At 28.0% G+C, this 24,183-nt stretch overlaps 2 protein-coding genes and 1 pseudogene across 2 annotated transcripts; 2 read left to right on the forward strand and 1 right to left on the reverse strand.

Annotated features, from left to right (window-relative positions):
• The first annotated feature begins 5,980 nt into the window (after positions 1 to 5,980).
• On the forward strand, positions 5,981 to 9,046 carry LOC140663918 (gustatory receptor for sugar taste 43a-like). The gene is made up of 7 exons (XM_072888481.1): positions 5,981 to 6,113; positions 7,114 to 7,330; positions 7,400 to 7,733; positions 7,809 to 7,916; positions 8,093 to 8,367; positions 8,694 to 8,852; positions 8,933 to 9,046. The coding sequence occupies exons 1-7, from the start codon at positions 6,001 to 6,003 to the stop codon at positions 8,948 to 8,950; spliced, it is 1,224 nt and encodes a 407-aa protein (XP_072744582.1). The 5' UTR covers positions 5,981 to 6,000; the 3' UTR covers positions 8,951 to 9,046.
• Positions 9,047 to 13,993: 4,947 nt separating this feature from the next.
• On the forward strand, positions 13,994 to 17,918 carry LOC140663841 (gustatory receptor for sugar taste 43a-like). Its single transcript, XM_072888343.1, has 8 exons — positions 13,994 to 14,078; positions 14,694 to 14,895; positions 15,959 to 16,190; positions 16,261 to 16,591; positions 16,662 to 16,769; positions 16,947 to 17,221; positions 17,534 to 17,692; positions 17,760 to 17,918. Exons 1-8 carry the CDS (start codon positions 14,012 to 14,014, stop codon positions 17,916 to 17,918), a joined length of 1,533 nt encoding a protein of 510 aa, XP_072744444.1. The 5' UTR covers positions 13,994 to 14,011.
• Positions 17,919 to 19,290: 1,372 nt separating this feature from the next.
• On the reverse strand, positions 19,291 to 23,405 carry LOC140663839 (ATP-binding cassette sub-family G member 1 pseudogene; annotated as a pseudogene).
• Between the last annotated feature and the right edge of the window lie 778 nt (positions 23,406 to 24,183).

A 24,183-nucleotide genomic window follows, 5' to 3' on the forward strand; every position in this document is an offset into this window, starting at 1 on the left:
ATTACAGTTATTATAATTACTATTATTATATAAATTTTGTGTCTTTTGTTGATAAATGTTTAGAAAAAAATCCATATGGGATTATTTCAAATATTTAAATATAAAAGAAAAATATAAATAGAAAAATATAAATTGAAAATGACATTTTTCTCAATAACTCAGGAAATAATAGAGTTAGGGAGCTTAAATTCTGGAGAAAGTTTGTTTTTACAGCGAGGACATGACAGGCCAAATCTTATTTAAAAACTTGGGGACACTTTTAGTTTGATTATCTGGTTATAACCTTTGCTAATACATATACACAGTTCAATTACATTAGTTTTTAATGCTGGGTACGCTAAGTTTTTGTTTGTTACTTAAGTTTTAAATTTTTCAATACTGGATTTATTTAGTGAAGTAAATAATAATTGAAAACTGAATGGATACATAGCAATTAAAATAATAATTAATTTATTTTATATTATATTTATTTTATACTATATTATATTTATTTTTTATTTATTATTATTTATTATTTAATTATTATTTTTATTTATTTATTTATTTACTTATTATATTTATTATTATTATTTTATACTTATTTTATTATATATATTTATTATATCTTTTTTATTACATTTACTAGAATATTATATTTCTTTGTTCTCTTCCTTTCTTTCCTTTTTTTGTTTCAATATGAATTAGATATTAAAAATATACACAATATAATGGGAGAATGTTATACCTGTAGAAAGAGAGAGAGAGAGAGAGAGAGAGAGAGAGAAATAAACAAGTTTTGGAGGTAGTCCATTATATCCCGCATGAAAAGTATATCACGAAAATCTAGACTTTTACTAAATCAATAATCTCGTCTATTTAAACTATTATTTTATAATAAACTTGTGTTTTTACTTATAGCGGATATTCCAAAGAATATTTTTAGTAAAAAAAAATTGATTTATTTTTTTTAATATGTTGAAAACTTGCTCAACGCTTACATTGGCCGTTTTATCCCACGTTCCCCTACATACGTACATACATTGATACATAGATATCATTATACAATATTATTATCTAGAGATTATACCTGTACATTATTACTAATATTATTTTTTTTTCCTTTTTGGTAAATATGTTGTATAACGCTCTCCCCTCCTATTTTTTTGTAATTTTAAAAATTGGTGTATCTTAATGCGTAATGTAAATTCTGAGAATGAAATTTGTCGCTCATGTACCGTTTTTATTTATACTCAAAATTTCATGAAGTCGATAAGTAGGAAAATGGTTATTTATGGCTGTGTTATTTACCGCACATTCTCAATATAGTAACTTGAAATAAAATATTTACGTTGTCATTTATAAATAAAGTAGAAAATGGTATATTCAGTAGAACAATTTAATAATAATCCTTGGCTTGCAGTTCAAAACATAGTTGGTGATGCAAATTTTTTTTCTTTCTTTCTTCTTTTTCCTTATTTTTGACTATTCTTCATCTCTTCTCTAACTTTAAATTTTAACATTAATAATATTATTTACTTAATATTACAAGTTGTTACCTGTTCCTTCCTTTTTTCTTCTCTCTCTCTCTTTCTCACTCTTTTTTTTCTCCTTTTTTTTATCAATATAAATTACATAATACAATCATATTATAGGAGAGGGTTATATATAAGTACATATACAGTATATACATTGTATATAACATATATGCTTTTATTTATTTGTCTCTTTTTCTTTTCTTTGTTTTGTTTAACTTTGTCCTATTTAATTTTTCTCTAATTTAATTTTTTACAAGTTGTCACACGAACTGTCAAAATTTGCTTGATAATTTAACAGTTGCAGACAACAAAAATGAAGCAAGTTACAACTCACTTGACAGCAAGACTTGCTCTTTTTAGAGAGAGATTATATTTATTATTAATTATTTATTATTTAATTATTTACTTATTTATTGTTGATTAATGTTTAATATGTTTTTATCAATAATGATGTTATATAATTTTGCTTTAAAAATACATATATTTGCACACTCACAATCAATCAAATGAATAATTATACATAACCATTGCAAATACACCTTTCTGGACAGATTCACTCTGCTGTATGCGTATGCGTATGTATGTATATACATACGTGTAACAGATCTGAATCTTAAAATTGGTGAGAAAAGTTGTACTTTCTCGGGTATGAGATTTCAAGTTCTCAGGATTGACTGCACCAATCATTTTAGATTGGTCGCAATCGAAAGCTTGTGTTGACGTTACGTAAGAAAAATGCTGTTAGATTTTTTATTATGACTTTAGTTCGTGAGAAATCTTAATCGAAACTCATATTATAAAAATTCCGGTTAGCGGCGCACCGCCAAGATTAAAAAAAAAAAGATTTTATAAAAAATGATTCATCAAAGAAAGAAATAACTTCATAGATATCGTCGCGTCGTTACCGCGTTACGCTTGATATATTATTGTCATTCATTATTCATTATTTTCCACCACCTATAACAAACAGAACAATTTCCCCAGATTAATTTAATATCCAGAGTTCTTAATGTATATTTCTCTATCTAAACCTATTTACATATGTAAATTATAAACATACAAACAAATAATTTATTACCTGCGTAATTTTTTGAAAGAATTAATCACACAAATAAAATAATTATACAGTTAAAAAACATATATGTATATATTATATATAAGAGACATGCAGGATTGAAAAGTAAAACGTCATTTGTGACGGTAATGGCATTTGGTTTGTAACGAAAAAACTATCTTCGTTATATTTTTTATACTGAGAGAGTAAATAATTTAATACTTTTAAAGTTATTTAAAAAAAAAAATCACAATTTATGTCAGATTTTTATTTACATTGAAAAAAAGAAAATAATAGCTATTTGTATGTCACATCCTCCTGTAATTACGGATATTTATCGCGTTGCTTGATTGATTGCGAAAAATACAAGAGTGATGGGAGTTACAATGTTTACACAAAGGTTTTCTGTTCACGAGTAGTTCTCTTGCGACGACAACGTAGCTTCTCTCAGTTCTCATGTACAGTTCTCCAATCAACCAGGGTACGTGCAACGCTGGATAACAAAACAATTTTATATTTTTCAAAATTGCATCATATTCGCAAGAATAATACCGGACGAACTTTACTGTTTAATAAGTATGTACCGTCAAGTAACACTTATTAAACAGTAATTACAGTAACATTTATTAAACAATTAATAAACAGTAAGTACAAAATTATAATATTTTTTCTGCGTTTAATAATAAAATAAAAAAGTATTTTATTTTAATAATTAGATATTTCTGCTTTATGATAACCATCTTTTTTTATTTTTTTAAAATGGTGAGACAAAAAAATAATACTTTTTGCTACATTTTATATAAAAAACATTTCTCTTAAAAAAACTACAAATATATAATATTTTTATAAATAGAAATTTTACGAAAATTATTAATATGTTATATTATCACACGTATGTCATAGAAAAGAACCACGAAATACATTTTATATTTTCTAACCAAAAAAATGTATGCAAAAATACTAATTACAAATACAGTAACAAAAATTATGTCAATCAATGTATACGATTATGTATATCAATGTATACGATAGATGGAAAGAAATCGCAATCGATTGTAATTACAAATGTAGATCGTGACACGTGGTTGACGCGAAAGTATGATTATTACTTGTCATATCGATCAAGTAGCACTATTATGATTGTCAAGTATATATATATTTGCACCAATGTTATGTTAAGTGCATAGGTGCATAGGTGTATAAATATACAATATATACATATGCATATATGTACTTAAGTGTATATAGTATAGATATGCGTATGTGGAAAATTATGTTAAAATGTTTCAAATGCAATCGCATTATTTCATTTTAAATGAACCAATGATATTGTATTTTTCGAAAATCAAGCACTCTATTAAAAAATATTTTGTATATTTTGTGACTTCGAGAGAGACGATGGTGCCAATAAATTAACTTTGAGCCAAAATCATATAGAAGTCAATCTCGTATTTTAAATGGAATTAGTCTAATTTTTTATATAAATCGATTCCATGTAATATTCTGTTTAAAATTATGTGGGTATGATGACTAATAAATAAATAGTTTTTGAGATTTATATGAGATTAATTTGATATAATTTTATTTAAACAATAAAATATCTCGTACAACACCAATTCTTTGATTATCTTGCCTCAATACTTTTATGCACAGATAAATATGAGGAATCAATTTGTGTAAAGAAAACACATAATTATTTTTAAAAAATATATGAATTTGCAATGAGTAGTTACATACATTTTCTGTAATACAATTGAGGTAAGATAACCAAAGAAATTAAAATTACAGTTAAAATTAAAAATTAAAAATATTTTACCAGATATTACTTAGTTTACGTAAATTTATGTCAAATTAAAGTAGAAAATATCTCGTAAACAATTCAATTTTTAGCCATCATAATCTTATAACTGTTAATATAGAATGTTGCAAGAAAGCGATTTATATAAAAAAAAATTAAAGTAGTTCCATTTAAAAAAAACATTAACTTTCATACAATTTTGACTTTGACATATAAAACCTAAGGTCAAACTAATATGTTTTGTCTTATTTTCCTGTTTAATTCAAACAATTTTTGAATTAATATATACAGTATCTATTTATTTTTGCGAAAATTTCATCGATTTGAGCGTATGCACTCAAAAGGTAGATAAATATATATTTTCAGGAGAAGCATCTCTCACGAACACTCGATCGTAAACAATAATTCCTCGTCCATCTGACGAGACAAGTGGGAAAAACAGAAGCAGATGTATAAAAAAGATAGAACTACAAACGCAGTTGCATTTCGTCCCGTGATTCGCGCCTTGATGTCTCATAAATTGTCGATAAATTTCGTAACAATAGATCTTCAGCAAATAATAATACTATTGCTGTAGTGGTTTTCATAAAGTCTATTCTGCGCAGAAAAACGATATTTTACGATCTTGTGACTTTATTTCTTTGTCCCGTGGAACATAAAAAAGTAAAATTTATATTTGGATTTACTTTCCTATGTTTTCGTACACCATACACACACTTTACTTTTTATTTTAATACTAAAAATATTGCGAAGATTTGTAAATTAATTGTCAAATTTGATAGGAGTCCATTCAATGCAGTTCGCAAATTATTTTGCGAGAGCGTCTGCAGATATCATCGATGAAACTGCTTTCATGTCTAGAGAAATACATATGAAACGGAATGATTTTAATAAGCAACAAATGACGAATGAGGCAAACAGTAAGATTACATGTCTTCATTTTACATTATTTTTAAATGGAATTAGAAATTAACATAATGTTGAAGTATTTATAATTATTATATTTATAAATATACATTTTATATTTTGATTTCTGCCACTTTTTCCTTTATAATTAAAAACACAAGAACATACTTAATAAAAGTATTTTATTATGAAAAAAGAATATAGATGAAGAAAAAGAAATATAAAAATTCTTATGATTTGAACATTATATCCAAAATATTTTTTTAAAAAGATAATTATCTTTACAAAATACTTCATTAATTTCAATAACTTTTAAGTATTTGATCAAGATTAGTACCTTAATTAAATTTAGTGAAGTTATGCCAAATATTCCATTTGGCATCTCAATATATCTACATGTTTATGCATGTTATCTATATTTAATCAATTATATTCATAAAAAACACAACAAAATCAGTATTAAAATCTGATAAATGTTACACGATTAGAAGAGTTTATAAGAATTATAAAACATGATTTTAGAAATTTTGACAATTATATCACGTAAAGAAATCGACTGCATTACTTATGTTTGACATGACATGTGCTATAATCGTGAGTATGTACGATAAATCAATAACTTGAAATAAATGTACGTAGACAAACTCTCAATCGTGGACGAATACGACGTGGCAAATCTCGACACGACGAGTAATAACAAGTCGATAAACAGTGATCTATACCAAGCGATGTTCCCGATCTATCACATCAGCAAACTGTCCGGTGTATTTTCAATAAGATTTATCCGACAGGTGTCTGGCAGATACCAAGGCCGATTGAGTATCATCGATAGCGTTTACAGGTGACACTAAATAATCAAATCGATTCGTATTTTTCACGTTTTAATAAGGATCATTAAATTAGTTTAACGCTTTAATATAGGATAGTATAGGAGGTCAATGTTTTCTTATATAAACGATATTGTATACATATTTGTTCAATCGATTTTTATAAATTTTTTATAATAAAGCGCATATCGAAATTTACTGAATAGTTAATAAAACTATCTAAATTGCTAATATTTATTTAAAAACGTTTATATCACTATTTATTTTGAGTTATTTATAAAAATCGATTGAAAGCCTACCATTTATTCTCGACTACCTTGTATATATCGTTTATGTATAGGAAAATATTGATCTTTATTTTTTATTTCAAATAGACTATAAACCAATAACTTTTTATTTATTATTAGAAGTTTAAAGAAGAAATAAAACAGAAGTAATTACATTGCCCAGTAAACAAAAAATATAAAATCAATATTTTGAAATATTAATTGTATTTAAATTTTCGTAATGTCCTGACACAAATGTTTTATTAAAATATATATATATATATTTTACACATACTATTTTATAATATTGTATCTTTTTAGTATTGTATCAATGTTTTCAGATATTCATTATTTCATTTTATTTAATTCATATTTTTATTAATTTCATTATTTAAAGGTTAATGACGTCGATTGAAATGTTAAAACTTACAACTTAACAACATTACATATTACTGAATATTTGATTATTATTACTGAAATTGTGATAATAAGTTTTATAATCTATTCGATTTAAAATCACAAAAATAGTTATAAAATATTTTGATTAATATTTCTTTTGAGAAATATTCAAATAATTATTATAAATATTTTGTATATTTTATAAATATTATGTTATTTGGGAATAAGCAAAAAAGCTTACTTTTTGATCTACTTTAATATAAAAAAAGATATAGAAGAGTTTAGAGATTGTTAGATTAACTTTAATATGTATAAATTAATAAAATATGATTGAAATACCATATTGCAGTTTGTCCCTATTAATGTGCCTGATAAGCGCCCAGATTTGGGGTATCTGGTGCGATCTCAGAAATGGATGGGAGTATAGCAAGCGGCTCAATTTTCAGAACATGGCAGTTGCCACCACAACTTATATAGTGGGCGTGATGAGTCTCACGGCTGCTTCCATCATCAGTTCAATTTTGCGCTGGCAACAAGTGCTGACTGTTATCGATATATTAATCGATGTAAGTCTCGTCTAATTACCTTTATCACAGAGATTATCGCATTTGAATTCAACGGTTTATTTGCTCAAGTGCGACGAGAAGCTGGGAATTTTCTCGCCGAAGAAGTTGCAATGGTGCACCATCCTACTGACATTGTGCACTCTTTTTTATTCCATCATTCTATCATGTCTCGATGAATACGCATGGGATTATAAAGTGAAGCAAAATAAGAAGCTGGATATTAAGGACACGCTTAATTATTTTCCCGTATACGTTATGTACATAGTAATTATTATGATGGAGGTCCAGTATACTATGATCGTTTACAATGTGGGTCAGCGGTTCTCTAGGGTCAACAAAAGTATCGAAAATATCATCAAAAGCGGCAAGATTACGAATCAGTTCAGAGAGGATATTAAAATAGGTGTATTTTCTAATCGTTATTAATTATTTTGTCATATCTTACGGTTAACGCTTTTAAGTAACACAAACTTTTTAGCTGGTGACCTTCAAGATCAAGGACTCATTACGTATATTCGGCAAGAAATGATGGGAAATACTCGAATGTTTCGTAAATCGAAGATCATGGATTCCACTATTACAAATGGTACGACTTTAACTTTTGTCACGTGTTTACCAAGAATTTGATAAAAGTGTACGATTACTAATTACATTCGTAGTAAATAACAATATAAATAAGAGGGAGAGTTAAATGCTAAATATATTAAAAAATATAGAAAATTTTATATAATAATAATAATAACTCCAACTAATTTTTTCCAGATGGCAAAAATTTTACGGATAGCATTTCTCAAATTGTGACAGTACATGCGTCACTGTGTGACACGATATCGCTTATAAATAGCGCTTACGGCGTCGTTGTACTCGCAATTATAATTACCTGCTTAATAAATTTAATCATTACACCGTACTTTTTGATAATGGAGACTGATGGAAGGCTCGAAACGTTATTTCTCGTGGTGCAAATACTGTGGTGCATCTTCCACATTTGGAGGCTGCTCATGGTAGTGCAGCCCGCATATGCCACTACAATGCAGGCATGTATATGATCTAGTTTAAATATATAAATAAATTAATATACATACTAATAATTTACTATAAGGTAAAATAATCAGTGTTGACAAAAAGTGATTTAGTTTTAATGACTATGGTATTATATATCGGGATCAAGATCTGTAGGAACCAAGTCGCTTTTATCAACAATTACTGATAAAAATAAAATAAAATTTTAAAAATTCAAAAAGATCAAAATTTACAATAATTTTTTTCTATTTCTTGAAAATAAAAAAATTAAAACAATTTTTTATGAACTTATATTAATAACTATTATTTTATATTTATATTATATGAATTGTATCTTCAGGGAAAGAAGACAGCGATTTTAGTAAACCAATTGCTGTCCGCGAGTCACGAAAGAAAAGAAGTCAAACAACTAGAAATCTTTTTGCTTCAGCTTCTACACCGCCCTTTAGAGTTTTCAGCGTGCGGATTTTTTACTCTGGATCGTACTCTCTTGACCTCGGTAAATAAGTTTTAATAACTTTCCTTTTCTGCCAACTTTGAAAATAAATAAAAAATTATTTCTTTAGATTGTTGGTACAGTCACAACGTATCTCGTAATACTTATACAATTTCAAAAAGAGGACGATAAAAAGGACAGTGTCAACGACATATTGAAGAATGCCACGCAAATTCTGAAAAATGCGACGACGCTACATAATATGACAGTGGGAAGTTTGGGCCTATAAATTAAGACAAATTTTTCTTCATTCTTGTTTTTTATGATTTTGAATTAATAATAAAGCTTTTTAAAATTTAGTATATGTTGCCCACACATTTATCCAAAAAATATCCATCAAAAGAATCAAATCAAGACAAACATTAAACCTTATCAATGCACAAAGATGCAAATTTCGGATAAGATACTAGAAGGATAAAAATGATGAACTTAATCGATTACACACGAAATACATAATACACTTAATATGAACTAATATAATTATATAAATATTATTGAAATAATAATTACATATTAATTAAAAGTTATTATATTGTTTTGATAATATTTAGTTCTAGTGCATGCAACCGTGTACTATTAAAGCAAAAATTTTTTATTTTCTCTTTTATATTTTCTTCTATTTTTCTCTCTAAAGGCCATAGCCGGATAAGCATCCAAAAAGTGCTCCCGACGAATTTTCAAATAATACTTGGCCTGTTATTTTCTCATTGTAAAAAAAATTTTCCTGAAAATTTCAGGTCCTTAACTTTATTATTTCCTGAGTTATCGAGAAAAATGTCATTTTTAGTTTTAATTTTTTTTTGTAAATATTTGAAATGATCTCATATCGATTTTTTTCAATACTTATCAACGAAGGACACAAACAAATAATTTTTTATTAATTTCGAATAAAAACTCGACTTTTTAAGAAAGACTAAATTTAAGAAATAGTTTTTTTAACACATTTCTTTCAAGGTACAATCATCAAACTTTTAGGGAATATTCTTTTTATATTTTTCAATACTTTCAAATTGTTTTGAGTTGGTGCAACATAGTAAAAAAATGAAAATTTTTACTGTTCTATTTATTTATATTCAAAATTTTATAATGTCGATAAGTAGGAAAATGGTAATTTATGGCTGTGTTATTTTCCGCACATGCTCAATAATCACTTGAAATAAAATATTTACGTTGTCATTTATAAATATAGTAGAAAATGGTATATTCAGTAGAACAACTTAATAATAATCTTTGGCTTGCAGTTCAAGACATAGGTGGTGATGCAAATTTTTTTCCTTTCTTCCTCCCTTTTTCTTATTTTTGACTACTGTCTTTATCTCTTCTCTAATTTTAAATATTAATATTAATAATATTTACCTAATATTACTAGTTGTTATCTGTTACTTCCTTCTTCCTTCTCTCCCTCTCTTTCTCTTCCCTCCCCTCCCTTCTCTCTCACTCTCTCTTACTCTCTCTTTCTTTTTCTTTCCTTTTTTTATCAATGTATATTACATAATACAATCATATCATAGGAGAGGGTTATACATAGGTATATACACAATATATACATATATAATATATATACACCTCTTTATTTGTCTCTTTTTTTTCTCACGCGTCGTTTCTTCGTTTTATTTAACTTTGTCCTCTTTAATTTTTTTACAAGTTGTCACACAAACTGTCAAAAATTGCATGATAATTTGACAGTTGCAGACGACAAAAATGAAGCAAGTTACAAGTCACTTGATAGCGAGACTTGCTCTTTTTAGAGAGAGATTATATTTATTAATAATTATTTATTATTTAATTATTTAGTTATTTATTGTTGATTAATGTTTAATATATTTTTATAAATAATGATATTATATAATTATAATAATGTTATATAATTTTGCTCTAAAAATACATATATATGCACACTCATAATTAATCGAATGAAAAATTATACATAACCGTTGGAAATGCACCTTTCTGGACGAACACACTCTGCTGTATGCGTATACGTATATATGTATATATATGTATGTATATACATACGTGTAACAGATCTGAATCTTAAAATTGGTGAAAAAAGTTGTACTTTTCTCGGGTATAAAATTTCAAGTTTTCAGGATTGACTGCATCAATCATTTTAGATTGGTCGCTAATCGAAGGCTTGTGTTGACGTTAATAAGAAAAATGCTGTTAGATTTTTTATTACGATTTTAGTTCTTGAGAAATTTCAATCGAAACTCATATTACAAAAAAATTTCCGGTTAGCGACGCACTGCCAAGATTAAAAAAAAAAGATTTTCTAAAAAATAATTCATAAAAGAAAGAAATAACTTCATGGATATCGTCGCGCCGTTATCGCGTTACGCTTGATATATTATTGTCATTCATTATTCATTATTTTCCACTACCTGTAAACAGAACAATTTTCTTAGATCAATTTAATATCCAGAGTTCTTAATGTATATTTCTCTATCTAAACGTATTTACATATGTGAATTATAAACATACAAACAAATAATTTATTACCTGCGTAATTTTTTGAAAGAAATAATCACACAAATAAAATAATTATGAAGTTAAAAAAACATATATGTATATTTATATATTATATATAAGAGACATGCAAGATTGAAAAGTAAAACGTCATTTGTGACGGTAATGGCATTTGGTTTGTAACGAAAAAACTATCTTCGTTATATTTTCTATACTGAGAGAGTAACTAATTTAATACTTTTAAAGTTATTTAAAAAAAAAATTACAATTTATGTCAGATTTTATTTTACATTGAAAAAAAGAAAATAATAGCTTTTTATATGTCATATCTTCCTGTAATTACGGATATTTATCGCGTTGCTTGATTGATTGCGAAAAATACAAGAGTGATGGGAGTTACAATGTTTACACAAAGGTTTTCTGTTCACGAGTAGTTCTCTTGCGACGACAACGTAGCTTCTCTCAGTTCTCATGTACAGTTCTCCAATCAACCAGGGTACGTTGCAACGCTGGATAACAAAACCATTTTATATTTTTCCAAATTGCATCATATTCGCAAGAATAATACCGGACAAACTTTAATAAGTGTGTACCGTCAAGTAACACATATTAAACATTAATTCAAGTAACATTTATTAAACAATTAATAAACAGTAAGTACAAAATTATAATATTTTTTCTGCGTTTAATAATAAAATAAAAAAGTATTTTATTTTAATAATTAGATATTTCTGCTTTATGATAACTATCTTTTTTTATTTTTTTAAAATGGTGAGACAAAAAAATAATACTTTTTGCTACATTTTATATAAAAAACATTTCTCTTGAAAAAAACTACAAATATATATTATTTTTATAAATAGAAATTTTACGAAATTTATTAATGTGTTATATTATTACACGTATGTGCTGTAGAAAAGAACCACGAAATACGTTTTATATTTTCTAACCAAAGAAAAGTATGCAAAAAAACTAATTACAAATACAGTAACAAAATCTATGTCAATCAATGTATACAATTATGTATATCAAATTATGTATATCAATGTATACGATAGATGGAAAGAAATCGCAATCGATTGTAATTACAAATGTAGATCGTGACACGTGGTTGACACAAAAGTGTGATTATTATTCGTCATATTAATCAAGTAGCACTATTATAATTGTCAAGTATATATATATTTGTACCAATGTTATGTTAAGTGCATAGGTGCATAGGTGTATAAATATACAATATATACATATGCATATATGTACTTATATGTACTTATAAGTGTATATAGTATAGATATGCGTATGTGGAAAATTATGTTAAAATGTTTCAAATGCATTATTTCATTTTAAATGAACCAATGATATTGTATTTTTCGAAAATCAAGCACTCTATTAAAAAATATTTTGTATATTTTGTGACTTCGAGAGAGACGATGGTGCCAATAAATTAACTTTGAGCCAAAATCATATAGAAGTCAATCTCGTTTTTTAAATGGAATTAGTCTAATTTTTTATATAAATCGATTCCATGTAATATTCTGTTTAAAATTATGTGGGTATAATGACTAATAAATAAGTAGTTTTTGAGATTTATATTTTAATTTGATATAATTTTATTTAAACAATAAAATATCTCATACAACATTAATTCTTTAAATATCTTGCCTCAATACTTTTATGCACAGATAAATATGAGGAATCAATTTGTGTAAAGAAAACACATAATTATTTTTAAAAAATATATGAATTTGCAATGAGTAGTTACATACATTTTCTGTAATACAATTAAGGTAAGATAACCAAAGAAATTAAAATTACAGTTAAAATTAAAAATTAAAAATATTTTACCAGATATTACTTAGTTTATGTAAATGTATGTCAAATTAAAGTAGAAAGTATCTTGTAAACAATTCAATTTTTAGCCATCATAATTTTATAACTGTCAATATAGAATTTTGCGAGAAATCGATTTATATAAAAAAAATTAAAGTAGTTCCATTTAAGAAAACATTAACTTTCATACAATTTTGACTTTGACATATAAAACCTAAGGTCAAACTAATATGTTTTGTCTTATTTTCCTGTTTAATTCAAACAATTTTTGAATTAATATATACAGTATCTATTTATTTTTGCGAAAATTTCATCGATTTGAGCGTATGCACTCAAAAGGTAGATAAATATATATTTTCAGGAGAAGCATCTCTCACGAACACTCGATCGTAAACAATAATTCCTCGTCCATCTGACGAGACAAGTGGAAAAAACAGAAGCAGGTGTATAAAAGGGATAGAACTACGAACGCAGTCGCATTTCGTCCCGTGATTCGCGCCTTGATGTCTCATGAATTGTCGATAAATTTCGTAACAATAGATCTTCAGCAAATAATAATACTATTGCTGTAGTGGTTTTCATAAAGTCTATTTTGCGCAGAAGAACGATATTTTACGATCTTGTGACTTTATTTCTTTGTCCCGTGGAACATAAAAAAGTGAAATTTGCATTTGGATTTACTTTTCTATGTTTTCGTACACCATATTTTTCTATGTTTACGTACACACACTTTACTTTTTATTTTAATACTAAAAATATTGCGAAGATTTGTAAATTAATTGTCAAATTTGATAGAAGTCCATTCAATGCAGTTCGCAAATTATTTTGCGAGAGTGTCTGCAGATATCATCGACGAAACTGCTTTCATGTCTAGAGAAATACATATGAAACGGAATGATTTTGATAAGCAACAAATGACGAATAAGGCAAACAGTAAGATAATACATGTCTTCATTTTACATTATTTTTAAATGGAATTAGAAATTGACATAATGTTGAAATATTTATAATTATTATATTAACATACATTTTATATTTTGATTTATGCCCCTTTTTCCTTTATAATTAAAAACACTAGAACATACTTAATAAAAGTATTTTATTATGAAAAAAGAATATAGATGAAGAAAAAGAAATATAAAAATTCTTATGATTTGAACATTATATCCAAAATATTTTTTTAAAAAGATAATTATCTTTACAAAATACTTCATTGATTTCAATGACTTTTAAGTATTTTATCAAGATTAGTGCCTTAATTAAATTTAATGAAGTTGTGCCAAATATTCCATTTGTCATCTAAATATAACCAAATGTTTTTGAATGTTGTGCACATTTAATCAATTATATTTATAAAAAACATAACAAAATCAGTATTAAAATCTAATAAATGCTACACGATTAGAAGAGTTTATAGGAATTATAAAACATGATTCTAGAAATTTTGACAATTATATCACGTAAAGAAATTGACTATATTACTTATGTTTGACATGACATGTGCTATAATCGTGAGTATGTGGGATAACCTGGAATAAATGTACGTAGACAAACCTTCAATCGTGGACGAATACGACGTGGCAAATCTCGACATGACGAATAATAACAAGTCGATAAACAGTGATCTATACCAAGCGATGTTCCCGATCTATCACATCAGCAAACTGTCCGGTGTATTTTCAATAAGATTTATCCGACAGGTGTCTGGCAGATACCAAGGCCGATTGAGCATCATCGATAGCGTTTATAGGTGACACTAAATAATTAAATCTATTTGCATTTTTCACGTTTTAATAAGAATCACTAAATTAAGTTAATGCTTTAATACAAAATAGTATAAAAGCTCAATATTTTCTTATATGTATAAAAGATATTGTATAGATATCTGCTCAATCGATTTTTATTAATTTCTTATAATAGACCGCATCATTCATATCAAAATTTACAGAACTAATAAAACTGTCTAAGTTGCTGATAATGATTAAAAAAGATTTATATCAATATTTAGTTCGAGTTATTTATAAAAATCGATCAAAAGCCTATCATTTATTCTCAAATATCTTGTATATAACATTTATATACAGAAAAATATTGAACTTTTATTTTGTATCTCAAATAGACAATAAACTAATAATTTTTTACTTATTGTTAGAAGTTTAAAGAAGAAATAAAACAGAAGTAATTACATTGTCCAGTAAACAAAAAATATAAAATTAATATTTTGAAATATTAATTGTATGTAAATTCTCGTAATGTCCTGACATAAATGTTTTATAAAAAAATATACATATTTAACACATACTATTTTATAATATCTTTTTAGTATTGTATCAATGTTTTCAGAATTTCATTATTTTATTTTAAATAATTCATATTTTCATTAATTTCATTATTCAAAGCTTAATGACGTCGATTGCAATGTTAAAACTTACAACTTAACAACATTACATATTACTGAATATCGTAATAATAGTAATTTTAATTTTTTGCTTATTGGGATATGGCAGATACTAGGTGAATCGAAAAGTAAAGTTCTCTGGTATTACAACTTTTATTTATGAACATTTATGCATAAATTGTAACTATTTTATTAAAATATAAGCTAAAGACTTTTTTTATATAGTAAAGTGTCTCACCTTGATGTGAGTTCGAAGATTTGTTCTTAGTAAAAATATTGTGTTATTTGAGAATAAGTAAGAAAGCTTACTTTTGATCTACTTTAATATAAAAAAGATATAGAAGAGTTTAGAGATTGTTAGATTAACTTTAATATGTATAAAGTAATAAGATATGATTGAAATAACATATTGCAGTTTGTGCCTCTTGGTGTGCCTGATAAGCTCCTATATTTGGAATTTATGGTGTGGTGGTCTGGAGTTTCTCAGACATGGATGGGAGTATAGCAAGCGGCTCAATTTTCAGAACATTGCAATTGCCACCACAACTACTTATATGGTGGGCGTGATTAGTCTTACGGTTGCTTCTATCATCAGTTCAATTTTGCGCTGGCAACAAGTGCTGACTGTCATCGATATATTAGTCGATGTAAGTCTCGTCTAATTACCTTTATCACAGAGATTATCGCATTCAAATTCGTCGGTTTATTTGCCTCAAGTGCGACGAGAAGCTGGGAATTTTCTCGCCGAAGAAGTTGCAATGGTGCACCATCCTGCTGACATTGTGCACTCTCTCCTATTCCATCATTCTCTCATGTCTTGATGAATACGCGTGGGATTATAAAGTGGAACAAAATAAGAAGCTGGATATTAAGGACACGCTTAATTACCTTCCCTTATACATTATGTACATAGTTAATATTATGATGGAGGTCCAGTATACTATGATCGTGTATAATGTGGGTCAGCGGTTCTGCAGGGTCAACAAAAGTATCGAAAATATCAAAAGCGGCAAGATCACGAATCAGTTCAGAAGGGATCTTAGATTAGGTGCATTTTTTTAATCGTTATTAATAAGTTTGTCATATCTTACGGCTTCTAAGTAACACAAACTCTTTAGCTGGTAACTTTCAAGATCAAGGACTCTTTTCGTATATTGGGCAAAAAATAATGGGAAATACTCGAATGTTTCGTAAATCGAAGATCATAGATTCCACTATTACAAATGGTATGACTTTAACTTTTGTCACGTGTTTGCAAAGAATCTGATAAAATTGCACGATTACTAATCACATTCGTAGTAAATTACATTATAAAAGACAGTGAGAGTTAAATGCTAAATATATTAAAAAATATAGAAAATTGTATATAATATTAATAATAATTCTAACTAATCTTTTTTTAGATGGCAGAAATTTTACGAATAGCATATCCAAATTGGTGACAGTACACGAGTCACTGTGTGACACGATATCGCTTATAAATAGCGCTTACGGCGTCGTTGTACTCGCAATTACAATTACCTGCTTAATAAATTTAATCATTACACCGTACTTTTTGATAATGGAGACTAATGAAAGGCTCGAAACGTTATTTCTCGTGGTGCAAATACTGTGGTGCATCTTCCACATTTGGAGGCTGCTCATGGTAGTGCAGCCCGCATATGCCACTACAATGCAGGCATGTATATGATCTAGTTTAAATATATAAATAAATTAATATACATACTAATAATTTACTATAAGGTAAAATAATCAGTGTTGACAAAAAGTGATTTAGTTTTAATGACTCTGGTATAAAGGAACCAAGTCGCTTTTATCAACAATTACTGATAAAAATAAAATAAAATTTTAAAAATTTAAAACGATTAAAATTCACAATAATTTTTTCTCTATTTCTTGAAAGTAAAAAAATTTTTTAAATTTTTTATGAACTTATATTAATAACTACAACTATTATTTTAAATTTCTATTTTATGAATTGTATCTTCAGGGAAAGAAGACAGCGGTTTTAGTAAGCCAATTGCTGTCCGCGAGTCACGACAAAAAAGAAGTCAAACAACTAGAAATCTTTTTGCTTCAGCTTCTACACCGCCCTTTAGAGTTTTCAGCGTGCGGATTTTTTACTCTGGATCGTACTCTCTTGACCTCGGTAAATAAGTTTTAATATTTTTCCTTTTCTGCCAACTTTGAAGATAAATAAAAAAATATTTTTTTAGATTGTTGGTACAGTCACAACGTATCTCGTAATACTTATACAGTTTCAAAAAGAGGACGATAAAAAGGACAGTGTCAACGACATATTGCAGAATGCCACGCAAATTCTGAAAAATGCGACGACGCTACATAATATGACAGTGGGAAGATTGGGCCTATAAATTAAGACAAATTTTTTTTCATTCTTGTTTTTTATGATTTCGAATTAATAATAAAGCTTTTTAAAATTTAGTATATGTTGCCCACACATTTATCCGAAAAATATCCATCAAAAGAATCAAATCAAGACAAACATTAAACCTTATCAATGCACAAAGATGCAAATTTCGGATAAGATACTAGAAGGATAAAAATGATGAACTTAATCGATTACACACGAAATACATAATACACTTAATATGAACTAATATAATTATATAAATATTATTGAAATAATAATTACATATTAATTAAAAGTTATTATATTGTTTTGATAATATTTAGTTTTAGTGCATGCAACCGTGTACTATTAAAGCAAAAATTTTTTATTTTCTCTTTTATATTTTCTTCTATTTTTCTCTCTAAAGGCCATAGCCGGATAAGCATCCAAAAAGTGCTCCCGACGAATTTTCAAATAATACTTGGCCTGTTATTTTCTCATTGTAAAAAAAATTTTTCTGAAAATTTCAGGTTCTTAACTTTATTATTTCCTGAGTTATCGAGAAAAATGTCATTTTTAGTTTTAATTTTTTTTTGTAAATATTTGAAATGATCTCATATTTTTTTTCAATACTTATCAACGAAGGACACAAAAAAATAATTTTTTATTAATTTCGAATAAAAAAACTCGACTTTTTAAGAAAGACTAAATTTAAGAATTAGTTTTTTTAACACATTTCTTTCGAGGTTCAATCGTCAAACTTTTAGGGAATATTTTTTATATATTTCTCAATACTCTCAAATTTTGTTCGAGTTGGTGCAACATGGTGAAAAAAATGAAAATTTTTACCGTTTTTTTATATATTCAAAATTATATTCAAAATTTCATAATGTCAATAAGGAAAATGGTAATTTATGGCTGTGTTATTTTCCGTACATGCTCAATAGTCATTTGAAATAAAATATTTACGTTGTCTTTTATAAATAACGTAGAAAATGGTATATTCAGTAGAACTACTTAATAATAATCCTTGGGTTGCAGTTCAAGACATAGTTGGTGATATAAATTATTTTTCTTTCTTCTTCTTTTTTCTTTATTTCTGACTATTCTTTATCTCTTCTCTAATTTTAAATATTAACATTAATAATATTATTTACTTAATATTACAAGTTGTTATCTGTTTTTTCCTTCTTCCTTCTCTCTTTCTTTCTCTCTGTCTCTCTCTCTTCCTCTCTCTCTCTCTCTCTCTCTTTTTCCTCCTTTTGTTATCAATATAAATTACATAATACAATCATATCATGGGAGAGGATTATACATAGGTACATATACAGTATATACATATATAACATATATTTTTCTTTATTTGTCTTTATTTCTTTTCTTTGTTTTGTTTATAACTTTGTCTTATTTAATTTTTCTCTAATTTAATTTTTTTACAAGTTGTCACACGAGCTGTCAAAATTTGCATGATAATTTAACAGTTGCAAACGACAAGAATGAAGCAAGTTACAACTCACTTGACAGCGAGACTTGCTTCTTTTAGAGAGATTATATTTATTATTATGTATTTATTATTTAATTATTTACTTATTTATTGTTGATTAATATTTAATGTGTTTTTATCAATATTGATATTATATAATTATAATAACGTTATATAATTTTGTTCTAAAAATACATATATTTGCACACTCACAATCAATCAAATAAATAATTATACATAACCGTTGCAAATACACCTTTCTGGATAAACTCACTCTGCTGTATGCGTATACGTGTAACTTATATCATATATACAAGATCAGCGCGTTACAATTTTCATACGCTACATATGATTATTTCTTTACGAAGAGGGAATAAAAATGCAAACGGAAATAAATTTATTAATTTAATCTACGAGATTGAGTTTAACGAGAATATATTATTGTTCTCAATCTCATTACCGTGTAATTACACATTGATGAATTCATCATTGTGTACGATGTGAGCAATTTCATCGATAGTAAAAGGCTAATTTTAATTTGATCATTTCTAAGCTCTCACTTTACATATGTGTGTGTGTGTGTGTGCGGTGTTATATAATACTATTGCAAAATTATTTACACGACCGCGATATTAGTGGTCTTATGTTCAATACCATTCTCGACCTAACGCTGCGAAGCATGGTTAAGAAATTCTATTGCAAATTCTAACCAGTGGTTTTTGACTTTCGACCTACGTTTGTACATATATTACTTATACATAACTCGTAGGATACTTGTTGCCGATTTATCGTTTTATTCTTTCTAATTTTAAGAAATATGAGAAAATTATATGTTCCATAATTTTATTTAATGACCGTTTAAAAGAGAAAATGAATTTATCGTATAAAAAATCATTGAAAGAGTTATTATAAAATTAAGATTTACATGCACAATATGAGTTGCTAATATCAGCTAAACAATAATTATAATTTTTAAAATATTCTTTAAAATCTCGTTTTATAAAATATGTTTAAGTGAAAATTTTTTTTATTTTACTGTATTTTTTAATTATATATTGAAATGTGTATGCATTTAATTCATTCTTAGTAATAATTTGTGGCATTATACATATAAATCTATTTGTTTTATTCTAATATGTGATATTAATAAGTCGAAACAAAATACATTATGATTCGCGACATTCGTATAATGGTACGCAATAGATACAAATAGAACGATAGCCTATGCCTATGTATTTATAAATCATTGAATGGCAACAAAAACATTTTTTTAGACCAATGTTATTTAATATTTGAAAACAATTCATAATTTGATAAGATATATAATATACGATATATATGATTTTTGTGTGCACCAATTGATCTACATCTTCACATATTAATTTTAGAAAAATTATTAACGTAAACTAACTTGAAAAAAAATTATAAATTATATATAATAATATATTGTGTGTGTGTGTGTGTGTGTAATATAATTGAATTTTCCTTCATAATTATAATATAACCGCATGAAATACAATGATCACCATTACTCGTAATTTATGTCAAATTTAGCACGAATGTGAAAGTATTATCATCTATATGGTATTCACAATATAGTTATCGCCTTATAATTTATCTTTTATACTACTTGTTGTATCTTATCACGCATATTTAGTAACGATTAGATCAAGTTAGAAAAAAAATCAATTATAAGCGTTACTTTTACTTTCTGTTCCACGTAAGTTTCATAACAATTTATTTAGTATAATCATCGTCTTGATTATATTTGTTAGAAACTATCACTATTTTCTCCAATATCTTTAAATTTCTTAACATAAAGCTGATTACAAAAAACGAAATATAACTACTATATTGTCACAGCCATATTGACATTTGACATTCTGCGAGCACGTTCTTGTAGAATGTTATGTTTTGTAATAACATTCCTTTTTAGTGATTCTCATATAAAAGTGAGCTAATGCTTACAGAAGCAAAACAATGGTTGCATTATTTCACTTGTTGATACCAGGAATTAGGAACTGCTAATTTCTGTCAACAAAAACACGAACACTTATCATAACTTAGATAATTTTCTTTTTAATGACATGTAAACTATAATCCGAATGACCACGACCCAGCTGAACAGTATAAAAACATCGATCCAAAACACGGATTTAGACATAGATAACTCTTCTAGTATTATTGATGGTGTCCGAAAATGGCAATAATCTACGTGAGTTGGACAATGTATGATCTCTCGATGATAACCGTAAATCGCCTGTATTGCGCCTTCGAAAGCGAATCTAAAGTAGTTCATGTAACTGATATAATAAAGGATCACTGGCATGTGATTGAAGAAGATCAGATAGCCGGTTAGACATAACATTGCGCAAACGGTAATAGCCCCGAAGAAGGTGCCATTAATAGGATTGAAAGTTGCACCCAGACCCAAGCCTACGCCTTCCGAGACGAAACTTGTTAAGACTAAGATGAGTAGAAACATGAAGAACCGGTTCCATTCCATAGGTTGACTGGTTAACACGTAAGAAATACTCGCGTAAATAAGACTGAACAATATCTGCAACGGTACAGTAATCACTAGGGTAGCCAGGTAGTAAGTCTTGAGCTGGTACCAATTATTGAAGCGCTCCTTCCTCAAAATAGCCAATTCCAAGGGAAACTTCAACACGGCCGGCATCATAGTGGTGTATATCATGTACAACACGCTTATAGTCAGATAACCGAAATTGCTAATGGTCTTACTGCCGTCATCACCAGAATGCTCGAATAATAAGCCCAACAGAACAGCCACGAGAAGGTGGAGGATTGCTTTGAGGTAAACCATCGTCCAATCTCGATACAATAGCAGCATGCAACGACGTAAGAGTACTACGAATTTAATCAGTTCAGAAGGTGGTTTTATCTTTGAAAGCATTTTTGCATTCTGCTCGTCGAAGCATGCTTCCTTGAACATGCGCAGTTTTAAGCGCGGCACGGTTCTCTGGAAATAATGTTTAGCTGCCATAACCAGCTGATCTTGATAATCTCCGTATTCTCCGTTGACTACCTCCAGCATGTAATCCGCAGGATTGTGATATTTGGGACATTGAAAACCTTGCTGGGCGAAATAATTTATCGTGTTGGCGGGCGTATCAGCGTACATACATTGACCATCGACTATCAGATAAATATGATCAAACATTTGATAAATCGCGGCACTAGGCTGATGAATGATACATATGATTGTTCTATCATTCCTCGCTAGAGTCTGCAACACGGACACGCACTGCAAGGACGCTAGCGAATCCAGACCGGTCGTCGGCTCGTCGAGGAACATTATCGGCGGATTACCGATCAGTTCCAAAGCAATGCTAAGTCTCTTCTTCTGTCCTCCACTAAGCTGACTGACCCTCGTGTCCTTTTCCTTCGTTAAAGTTAGCCTCTTCAAGATGTTGTTGACCAACATCTGCCTGAACATACGCGTTACGTTGCCAATCTTCACGTAGGCCGCTATCATCATGTTCTCTTCAACAGTGATCAGATCGTATAGGCAGTCCTTTTGCTGGATGTAACACGAGTCCTTTTTGTGTCTGTTCAAATTTTGTTTACCCTGATTGCTGATGTAATCGACTTTTCCCGTCCATCGTCCCTGCTGTAATCCACTTAAAATGTTGAGCAGCGTGGACTTACCGGCACCGGATGTTCCCATGATGGCACTCAATTCTCCGGATTTAAAGAGTCCGTTCAGACCCTTTAAAATTTGCTTTTTCTCTCTCTTATATTCGATCTGGATCTCGTACGACAGATCCTTGAATTCGATGTCAATCATTCGAGTCCTCAGCGAGTTCGATTTATATTGAGACACGGCTTTGATTTAATTGACCTACTGAGAAATTTTTTCCGTTTGCCTCTATCTACCATGCGCTTTCTTTATATGTTCACCAACATACACTTATCGCCAGAGATATCGTCTGTTTTTCTTAAATGATTAATTTATCATTTATGTAATACACACATACGTGATAATGCGTATGTTTGATACACGTCCGTTATGAGATTAATAGGAAATCGTGAGTTACCGAGAACGTTTAGCAGAGACGGAGTGTTAAAAAAGAGAAGTAATATTTTTTGTTGCTAAAAATAAAAAGGTTATCGTTATAATAAAAACACATTAAAATAATAAGGTGAATATAGATTATAAACAAATTAACTTTTATATTATTCCTATAGATTATAAAATAACAAGAAAAAGAAAAATTATTAGAATACACTCGTTAGTGTTATTACAACAAACATATCAAAGAAAAAGCATGAATTAAAAAATAACATAAATATATTATATTAGGATAATTCAGTACTATCTTTGTTTTTTTTTATAGAGAAAAGAATCGGATATTTTTATATCTGCCCCAATGACAGCATTTTTTCACTCACTCTCAAACTCGTCTAAATGACGACGTTTTCAATTTCGCACCAATAGCGATTAGATTATATTTTTTATATCCTCGGATCGTCTCAATGTCGTTTTGCACAATTTCTGTTTCCGACAACGAAATGTGATGGGACTTTGATCCGGGATCAATCTCCCACTAAGTAGAAGCACAACTATGTTAAGCACTAATATGTTAAGAATTTAGACCAATGTCCTCTTTATCGCTTTATCACAGTAAAATAAAGAGCAGTCGCTCGGAAAGCCAAAAACTCGGGTTCGATTCCCGATTCAGCGACTTCGCCCCGATATTTTTTCTCGTCTATATCTCTTTAGGGGGGTAAAGAGGGGTTATAGAATTCTCGAACCAAGAGAATATAATTTCGCAAAGGA

The sequence above is a fragment of the Anoplolepis gracilipes genome, chromosome 3 (assembly GCF_047496725.1).
Source record: "Anoplolepis gracilipes chromosome 3, ASM4749672v1, whole genome shotgun sequence".
Lineage (NCBI taxonomy): Eukaryota > Metazoa > Arthropoda > Insecta > Hymenoptera > Formicidae > Anoplolepis > Anoplolepis gracilipes.

What these genes read in the sequence shown, in the direction of transcription:
- LOC140663841 (XM_072888343.1), top strand. Translation starts at nt 14,012, where the DNA reads ATGTCTAGAGAAATACATATGAAACGGAATGATTTTGATAAGCAACAA. An exon ending in AATGACGAATAAGGCAAACA is followed by an intron (nt 14,079 to 14,693) that starts GTAAGATAATAC and finishes AAATGTACGTAG; the next exon opens with ACAAACCTTCAATCGTGGAC. An exon ending in ATCGTACTCTCTTGACCTCG is followed by an intron (nt 17,693 to 17,759) that starts GTAAATAAGTTT and finishes ATATTTTTTTAG; the next exon opens with ATTGTTGGTACAGTCACAAC.
- LOC140663918 (XM_072888481.1), top strand. Translation starts at nt 6,001, where the DNA reads ATGTTCCCGATCTATCACATCAGCAAACTGTCCGGTGTATTTTCAATA. An exon ending in TTATCGATATATTAATCGAT is followed by an intron (nt 7,331 to 7,399) that starts GTAAGTCTCGTC and finishes TATTTGCTCAAG; the next exon opens with TGCGACGAGAAGCTGGGAAT. An exon ending in CAGAGAGGATATTAAAATAG is followed by an intron (nt 7,734 to 7,808) that starts GTGTATTTTCTA and finishes CAAACTTTTTAG; the next exon opens with CTGGTGACCTTCAAGATCAA.